This window comes from Pistacia vera, unplaced genomic scaffold, assembly GCF_008641045.1.
Source record: "Pistacia vera cultivar Batoury unplaced genomic scaffold, PisVer_v2 Contig229, whole genome shotgun sequence".
Classification (NCBI taxonomy): Eukaryota; Viridiplantae; Streptophyta; class Magnoliopsida; order Sapindales; family Anacardiaceae; genus Pistacia; species Pistacia vera.
This window is the reverse complement of record NW_022196034.1, coordinates 56,944-66,596: the sequence shown is the minus strand read 5'-3', so window position 1 is coordinate 66,596 and position 9,653 is coordinate 56,944. Positions and strand designations below refer to the sequence as shown.

At 33.7% G+C, this 9,653-nt stretch overlaps 2 protein-coding genes across 2 annotated transcripts; one reads left to right on the top strand and one right to left on the bottom strand.

Annotated features, from left to right (window-relative positions):
- Nucleotides 1-2,252: 2,252 nt before the first annotated feature.
- On the bottom strand, nt 2,253-2,742 carry LOC116131095 (chaperone protein dnaJ 11, chloroplastic-like). Its single transcript, XM_031416735.1, has one exon. It carries the CDS (start codon nt 2,690-2,692, stop codon nt 2,336-2,338), a length of 357 nt encoding a protein of 118 aa, XP_031272595.1. The 5' UTR covers nt 2,693-2,742; the 3' UTR covers nt 2,253-2,335.
- Nucleotides 2,743-4,651: 1,909 nt separating this feature from the next.
- LOC116131100 (RNA N6-adenosine-methyltransferase mettl16) lies at nt 4,652-9,357 on the top strand. The gene is made up of 8 exons (XM_031416741.1): nt 4,652-4,921; nt 5,734-5,939; nt 6,042-6,498; nt 6,604-6,811; nt 7,488-7,595; nt 7,691-7,837; nt 7,915-7,981; nt 8,966-9,357. Exons 1-8 carry the CDS (start codon nt 4,695-4,697, stop codon nt 9,043-9,045), a joined length of 1,500 nt encoding a protein of 499 aa, XP_031272601.1. The 5' UTR covers nt 4,652-4,694; the 3' UTR covers nt 9,046-9,357.
- The last annotated feature ends 296 nt before the right edge of the window (nt 9,358-9,653 follow it).

Below are 9,653 nucleotides of genomic sequence, written 5' to 3'. Positions count from 1 at the left end.
TTTAGGAAAACTCGAATTCAGAATCTTTAAACTCATAGAGTGCATTTGCTTTATTATTCCCTATCATATTCCTAATCTTATTCCCAAAATACATGTTTGTTTAATTATTTGGGAAATACTATTCTATTTTTCTAATTATTTTTAGACCCCTTAAGTTTATTAATTTAATTAAACACCCCTGGAAAAAAAGTTTAAAAATTAACAAAAACTCTCCCACCCACCCATAGTTGCCAGATTCCGGCAACCACCAACGGTGGTTGCCGGAATCTGTCACAACTGCATAAAAACAACCAGAATTGATCGGTAATTCATCGATCTGGCATTTTCTGATCAGAGCTGATGGCCAAATAAATGGTCATCATTGACGGTTAACAATGACCATATCTTTGGTCATCGCTGACGGCCAAATTTGATCTTTCGCGACCATCGACGGCCAGATCTGGCCGTAGATCTGGTCAGAAAAGGTTATATCAACGCACGACTGGCCAAATCTGACATGTTTGCGTTGTAACGCCATTTTCCTGCCAGATTCCGACAGTGGTGACCGAAATCTAGCACTATGGGTGGATGATAGTGTTTTTGTCATTTTATAAAATTTTTATATATTAGGGTATTTAGTTAAATTAGCAAATCTAAGTTGTTAAATTTTACCTATAATTCTTATCCTATTCAACTACCCAATATTATTCTCAAAATTCTATCCAAAATAATAAAACAAATACATACAAAATCTCCCAAGGGTGGTTTAATTTTTTGCTTTTTATGTTCAAGCCTCTTGTTGTAACTAACAAACTACCGGTCCGATGAAAGAGCTCAAGAAAGAGTAATGAATTTCAGAGTAAGTTTTTGTTTTTTTTATTTATTTGCCTTGATGATACAAAGTATTGCTGGCTAGTATGTCGACCAAAGGTCATCTTCTTAGTGGCATTTCTTCAAACACCTTGCTAACACGTATATCTCCCTTCGGATTTTGATTCGACAAGTGTCACCTGACAGCGCATCAATCTGTTTCAAGTTTCAACACTGATTTGATAATACACTGTAATTATCAGGGTACCCAGTTTCATGAGGACCGTCAAATTTATATATAGAAAATTCAAAATTCATTGAGGTCCAATCAACTATCAATGATTTGTTTTTGTTTTCTTCTTTCGATGGACTTGATGATGTTTCGGTTCTTAAAGAATTCAACTAACCCGTATAATTAATTCAACAAAATCCCCACTCTCAGTCTGGCGGTGGCTGCTTCTTCTTAAAGAATCTGACAACTCAAACAATACAGTTGATCTGCAAGAAAACAAGAAACTTGAGTAATGTGGAGTTCCTCAATTGACTTGCCCTTTCAAATCAGTAGAACACACAGGATTTTTTCCATTGTAGTTACAAATTTCTAGTTTCTGCCCCTTGTTTAGAATTTTTTAAAGGACAGTTGTTGCTGCTGACTTCTGCAAAACTTGTTTATTTGTAATTGTACTGTATCCATATTCAACGTACGTGCACCGCATTAACTCTCATGAAATCAACTTGTTCAGCAGGGGCCTTACCTTAATCAACTTGTACAAACAGGGCAAAATCCTTTCCCTTTAAAGCTAAGATATAACTAAAAATATTCAAAAAAAAAAAAAAAAAACTGTTTTCAGATTAAAAATTATAGAAAATTATTATAATGATTTCTACTCGTTTTGTGTATTATATTAATTTTAAAATTGTATTCAAAAACTGTTTTAAACAAAATCTTTCGATTTAGCTCATCCGATTATGCGTTCATCTTTTCTTTTAGACGGCACAAGAGTGAGTTAAAATTGGAAATAAATCGAGATATTAGGGTCGACTATCTCTTGACGACCACATTCTTAGATAATCTTGATTTCAGATGATTTTGTTTAACTCCCGTGTGACCTTAACATTGAGGATTGTGTTAAATAATCTTAAATTCACACAAACTTAATAACTAATCGTAACGGAAAATGAGTAAGAAGTAAGTAAACTTTATAGCTTGAATAGCTGAAAACTGATTTACACACAGCATTTCGGAACATTATTATATCCCTTTACACAGCTTATATGGCCGGATAAAACGACATTTCTCTGCTTTGATGAGTTGTATTTTGTACTATGATAGCTTAAATTAAACGCCCACATAGGCTTATCCATTCATAAAGAAGAGAAAAAGATGATACAAATCCAGCTATATTTCCAATTAAAGGACATGAAAATTGAAAATACATTGTCCATGGAGATCTCTGCAACTCTTTAACACAAGCCCGCACAAAAAATATGGCATTGAGTTAGCCTAATTAACATTTTACAAGAATTACATTTATTAATGATTAATCTACCAGCACTGATCAGTCTCCCAATTTCCCTTGGAATTGTATTTGTACCCACCAGAAAATCTAGACATGGACGCCATTGCGGCTGAAGAAAGAGCAGAAGAAAAACCAATGGGCTGTCTCCGCCGGAAGAGGTCTCTATCGTAGTTGGCTCTTTTATTAGGGTCGGATAAAGTAGAATAAGCCGCATGGATTTTCATAAACTCGGTTGCAGACATTTCCTTCTGGTTCATGGCTACCACGTCGGGGTGACACATTCTGGCCAGCCTCCTATACGCAGCCTTGATTTCGTGCCCACTTGCGCTCATTGAGATCCCTAGAACCTCATACAAAGAAGAAGCAGAAGCAGTCATAGCCATTAGCAGTTGATCGAACTGAAGACACAGATATTCTTGAGGGATTAAGAGAGATTTTGAGATGACTAAAAAGAGAAGGGGATGAGTGAGTTTATATAGATGGATTGTAAACTGGAAATGCTTATCCAGATTTGATCTGGATGATGGGGTCGGGAGCTGAGTCAGCCTGCTGTTCCAATGGATAGGCTCTAGTGTTGTTTCTCAATTCTTATTCATAGTCCCACTGTCATCACACCCATTAAGGCAGGAATTTTGGGGGGATTTGTGATTAGTGGCTTCAATCCATTTGTTTATTGGTTAATCAAATAATAAACAGCTGATGCTGACGCATACTTTTCCTTTTTAAACATTTCTTCGTCAAGCTCTTTTCTGTAAACCAAGTTTTGGAAGCAAGTAACACATTCACAACCACGTCAATCCGACCTTTAACTAATCATTGGGTTACCTAAAAGTAAAAGAACAAAAAATAGGTTCCATAAGTTCCTAATTTCGAGTCTTCACATATGTTAATAAGGGTGATCATTGAGAGACTTACTTGATCGTCAACTTCAAGACTTTCGGGAGATTAATTAAGGTATGCATAAGCTAGTCCGGACACTCCCAATCATAAAAAATATATATATTTTATAGAGTGACTTCTGAAAGTTTGAATGGGGTGATAGAGCCTCTTGAGTGTACTATTCAAGGTCTTGGAAGATTAGTTGAGGTGCGCACAAGTTGGTCTGGATACCCTCGTTCACAACAAAAAATAATTTTTTTTTTATATACTTAAATTCTATTGTATATGCACAATTTATAATTTTGTTAATGAATATAATTTTTAATTTTAAATGATAACTCCAGAACCCCACGTTATTAAGTACACCTTATTCATATTTTAAAATATATTTTTAAACCCCACTTAATATCAAAATTACTCTTTTAGACTTAAAATGGTTTTCTCTCTAACCCCATTTCTTTAGATTTTGACATTTTAGACCGTCTTTTATTTTATTTTGTCTAAGTTTGAAAAGATTAATTGAAATATGACAATTATAATATAAGATGGTAAATATCCAATCAGTTGGATTAATTATATATAAATTCCTAATCATACGAAAAAATAAAAATAAATAATAGTGGTAGACCATAAGACAGTATACGGTATACCTTCTCATATCTTCATCAATATTTTACTCCATTATCACCCACTAACTACTAAAAGGATAACCTCCGCTAATATCTCCCTTTATTGATACGATGAATGCTTAAACCGCATCGTAAATTTGGAAAGGGATTTGTTGATGCACGACGAGAAGTACGTATGATTTATGGGATGAAACCTACGTAAATATACCAAATCTTTTATTTGATGCGGGATCAATTAATGAATCAAAAAGCACAAACAACAAAAGATTTTTAAAATCATTCGGATGCTAGAAACAAATCTTGCGTCAACTGTTTTTATATGACTTTCTGTGTACAACTACGGCTTGTGTAAGATATAAATGAAACGTCCAAAAAAAAGACCTCTTAATTTGGATGAAAAGTCAGTTTAATGTTATAATGACAAACTTATAAATAAAGTTAATATAAAATAGAATGACACGTGACGTGAACTTACGCTATAGGATTAACTACAGAATAGGACTCAAATTGTTCTTAATCACCTTGTAATTTTTTTGCAAAAATAAATTTAAATAATTACTAAATAAATCAAAAACATTACTTTTAATATATCATAATAAGCCGTTTCGATCAAGATTTAAGGGTAATTTTTATTTAAAAAATATTAATAGGTAACATAAAAATGATTCTATGTAATTCGAGTTTGTATGGAGTGAATATACAAATTTTAGGTATTAGAAGAAAAAAAATTCAGTTTAATTTTTTATTATATTTAATAAAATAGATTAGTTATAATTTTTAATTTGTCTTAAATCTCCCGCCAATAAACCGAACATATAAAAAAAGAAACAAAAAACAACTTTTAACGGGTTAGGGTTTATAACCCAGAAGCTTTGTAATGGCGAGCAAGAAGAGAAGGAGGAGAGAGGAGCGACCCACTATCCATCCCAAAAACAAATACTCCGAGAACCCACCCGATTTCGCTCTATTGGCTTCTCTCTACCCCTCTTTTGAACCCTTTGTTTTCTACTCTCGCGACGGTCGACCCAGAATTAATTGGACCGACTTCAACGCCACTCGAGAACTCACCCGGATCCTTCTCCTTCATGATCATGGCCTGAACTGGTATTTTAGGATTTCTATATTATTTATTTTTTCTTTCATATATTTTATGGTTGGGTTTTGATTTTTGGCTCAGTTTGTGGATTCTTTGATTGTGATTGATATAGTTTCTTAGATGATTTTATCTGTTAATGGAATTTATTGTTAATGTTAAATGATTTGAGGCAATTGACAAAGTTTGTTACTTGTCTGTGATTTTTATGGGCAATTCTGCTTTTTTTTTTTTTTTTTTTATTTCGTTGCATTTCGTGTTCAATTTCGTTGCATTTCGTGTTCAAGGCTTATAAAGAAATTGAACTGCCCTAATGAAGTTAAGTATTCTTTCCCTGAAAATTCATTGTTGGACCTATTGTATGTCATGGTAGTAAACAACTGATACCTTGATGATTAATTGACTATCTAGGCCTATGGTTTGTTTGTACTAGGTATGAAGTTCTGTTCCTTGGGGCCAACTACCTGGTGAAAACTCACAAATTTTTTGGTTCCAGAAATTGTTGATTTGAGAGTCTTGGTTTTGAACCCGTGTTAGTTAAGCAGGGAGATTTTGGGTTTAACAAAAAAAGAGAAAAGAAGATAGTATATTGCCATTTGTGTAGATCAATGCTTTTCAAAGTAGACCATAGCTTGAAATGGTCTACTTTTTCCTGGACTTTGGACTTCGTAATCTTTGGTTTAAGGTTTTATGTCTCCTAGTTTGGAGCCATCATGGATCATTGCTATGTTGAATGCTTAATTTTTTCTTTGAGTTAGTTTGATATATGGTTTGATGTACTGGGGTTTGTTTGTAACAAGTTTAATTTGAATCAATCTTCTAGGTGGATTCCTGATGGGCAGCTGTGTCCTACTGTACCCAACAGATCCAACTACATTCATTGGATTGAAGACCTTCTCTCTTCTGACATCATCCCAAAAAGTGACACCAGGGGTAATAATGTGAGAGGTTTTGATATAGGAACTGGAGCAAACTGCATTTACCCACTTCTTGGTGCCTCTCTCCTGCAGTGGAGATTTGTTGGGTCAGGTAGCATTTTAGAATTGTATTCTCCATCTCATTGGAAAACTCACAATTCATTTCTGTCTTGCAATAGTCAATTGAATTTTGATGCAGTTGAATTGCATGCAGATGTGACTGATGTAGCTTTAGAGTGGGCAGAGAAAAACATCAAAAGTAATCCACAAATTTTGGAACTAATTGAAATTAGAAAGGTTGAAAGTTGTCAAAACACTAGTTCTAGCAAGGAACCACATAAACATGAGCCAGCACTTGTTGGAAGCAAATTGGATTTGAGTGGTCATCTTGATGAGGAGGCAGAGCCTTTGCCATCACCATCATTTGATCAGCCCACTGCTGCAAACAAGAGTTATCATGGACCACCTGTACTTGCTGGTGTGGTTAGGGATGGTGAGAAATTCGACTTCTGCATGTGCAATCCTCCATTTTTTGAGACCATGGAGGAAGCAGGACTGAACCCAAAAACTTCTTGTGGTGGAACTCCTGAAGAGATGGTTTGTCCTGGTGGAGAAAGGGCTTTTATCACTCGTATTATTGAAGATAGTGTTGAACTGAAGCAGACTTTTCGGTATGCTTCCTGTATATTCATCCTACTTTGATCCATCTCCTACACTCAATGTTTTCTTCTATGAATTTTTTTCTTAATTTTTTATGTTTCATACTTTCTGTCTAGGTGGTATACTTCAATGGTTGGGCGGAAATTGAACCTTAAGTTTTTAATATCAAAGCTTCGGGAAGCTGGAGTTACCATAGTAAAGACAACCGAATTTGTCCAAGGCCAAACATATCGATGGGGCCTTGCTTGGTCTTTTGTGCCTCCTGCCAGGAAGATAGTATCAACTCATGTGGCTGAAAAGAAAAACCTGTCTTTCATGCTTGAGGTTTTATTATTTTTTTTTTTTTTCCTTTATTTCAGCAATGTTTATTCTTTTAACTTCAACAAACTTATCCTTTTGTGATTTTATTAAGTGTAAAACTATTTGTTTGCAACATGAGGAATCACATGTACCTGACAGACTCAATGTTTGCTTGATTGGCATTAATTGGACAAGCTGTATACTTGTTCTGGCCCCATGTTCAAATTAAACCTATAACATTAACGGAATACCCTAAAAAGAAGCTCAATTGCTGATGGGAGTCAAATTGAAAAGTTAAATTAATCCTTATCTTGCACATGAAAGTTAAACGTTGGAAGATAACAGTTCAATTTCATATGTGGTAGTAATGAACTTGCCTGATTGGGTTTATCTTCTCCTTTGTAGGTTGTGACTTCATATAGCTAGATATTAAGAAACTTATGGCCAGAATATGAAGAAAGAGTTGAAAAGAAAACGCCCTACTAGTTATTCCTATTATAATCAGTTAGGGCTAATAAATCCTCATTTGAGCTAAATATTTACATCCAGACTTGGATCCTATGTACTTTATATCCACATGCATTCCTATGGTAATGCCAAATTAATTTTTAAGGCATTGCATTGATTTAAACCTACATAGTACAATTCTTTATTATTCCTATTAAGGTAACATCTCATGGTTAAATATTTCTCTGTGTAGGGTGTCCAACGCCAATTCAGCACCATAGATGTGTTACATTCAATAGAGTCCTTTTTCTGCACTTCTGGCGCATCCTGTAAATTGAATGCCTCCTCATTTACCATCGATGTAAGAATAACCACTTTTTGATTAATTTTGGTGTCAGATTTATAGTCTATATAATTTTATGTGTGCTTATGTGCAGTTTAATCTCATTTTTATAGATCACTGCCTTAAAGGATCACTGTAATGCAATCTTGAAGAATGAGGTAAATCATGTTGATGAAACTGCCAGTGGCCAAAATTTGCAAGAGACATCAAATAGTTCAAGTTGTTTGGACACTCCAAATTCCTTATGTTTTCGTGTTTCGGTATGGTGTGCTTGCTTATCCTTGAATAAACATGATTCTTATTGTTAATCTTTGCGTAATTGATCTTTTCTTTAAAGGTCTTGCAGCAAATCCCTGGAACACTTCTGGTGAAAGGATCATTACACAGAGATAGTCTACGTCCAGGTATTTCACTCTCATTCCTTTTTTGAATTCTTAAATGCTAGTCTTACTTTAATGTAGACAGATAATCATATTAAACTTCTTTTTTGCATTTGTAGCTTACACTTTTATTAACATCAAAACTTATTCTATAAATATGAGTTTAAATATCTGTGTCTTTTCTGCCACTCTGTTCTTTAGGGGCCATTACCTTTTGCATATTAAAGTTTCTTAGGTCATGTTTGCTTGGGGTAAATGGACTAGGGAAAGGGAATCTCAATCCCAATCCCTTGTTTGGTTTATAGAAGTGGCATAATGAATGAAAATCTCATTCCTTCCAAAATTGGGAGGAATGACATCCATTATTAATAATGGAATTTTAATATGTCTAGTTTACCCCTTTTAAAATTCTAATTTCCCAGTTACCTCTAAAGAAATTAATTTAAAAATTAATTATAATAACTATTAAATTATAAAAAAATTCAAAAAAATTCAAAAAAATTTATGCTACTCTTCAGTGGTCAGGATTTGCCTATATTTGTAGATCATAAGCGTTTGATCCCTTTCGCACCAACGGTGACGCCAGCAACGTGATTGAAAGTTTCTGGCCAACGCATTTGACAGGTTTGAAATTTTTTAGGTTTTTGAACATTTTAAAAATATTTTAGCATTTTAGAATTTTTTAGAATTTAATTAGTTTATAGTTATAAATTTTAATAAAAAATAATAATTAAATTATAAATTAATTATATTTTAAATTAACTTTTTAGGGGTAAGAGAAATTATAATGTAAAAAGGGGTAAATTGGACATTTTAACAACATTCCTCCCAATTTTGGAAGGAATGATACTATAACCTATTTTTAAGGAATGAGGTTCCTATTCCTTATATCACTAATATGAACCAAACAAGGGATGGGGAATAAGATTCCCATTCTCTAGTCCATTCATCCAGCAAACATGACCTAATATCTTTCTTTATCCTGGTTTTGAGCTACTTCCTTTGCAGGATTATTCTCCTCGATATTCCAACAACTGGAGGAAGAGTTGAGATATAAATTTTGTAGAGAAAAGGGTAGCGTCAAGTAATATCTAATCTGATTTTGGCGATGCAGCATTAAGATTTGATAAGTTTGCTGCTCATATAATGCACAGCATCGAGAAATTCTGGGCAGGTTTTCTCCAGATTCGGTAAGATTTGGACTTTGAGTTCTATGAATTAGAGACAATAAAGGAAATACTAAATCGTTTACAATCATCTTGTTTGAAGGGACTACATTATACACTCTGCTTTAGTGGCAAGTATAGGAAATTTTGAGTTGCAAATATTGTATTTTATATCATTTGACAATACCCTTATGATTGAATAGATTATATGCCAATTATATTGATATTGTCACATCTCAAGCTTATTTGGTAGCCATTTCCGATTCATAAGATTGAAGTTATTGTGGTGTTTTTATAGCTTCAGAGTTCAGAGTACCAAGATAACTGAAAATTTGTGGCTTTCATTAGCTTAAATACAATACATCTTTTTGCAGTTTCCAAATGAAAACTTTAATGTGAGGATGACTAAAATCCAATAAAATTGACTAGTTCACTTAAGATTAGTCCAATTTGATTGGTTTCAGTTCAGTGAATTGGATTAGAACTAATATTTTCATATCTGAGATAATTAGATTGGTTATAGATTTTTC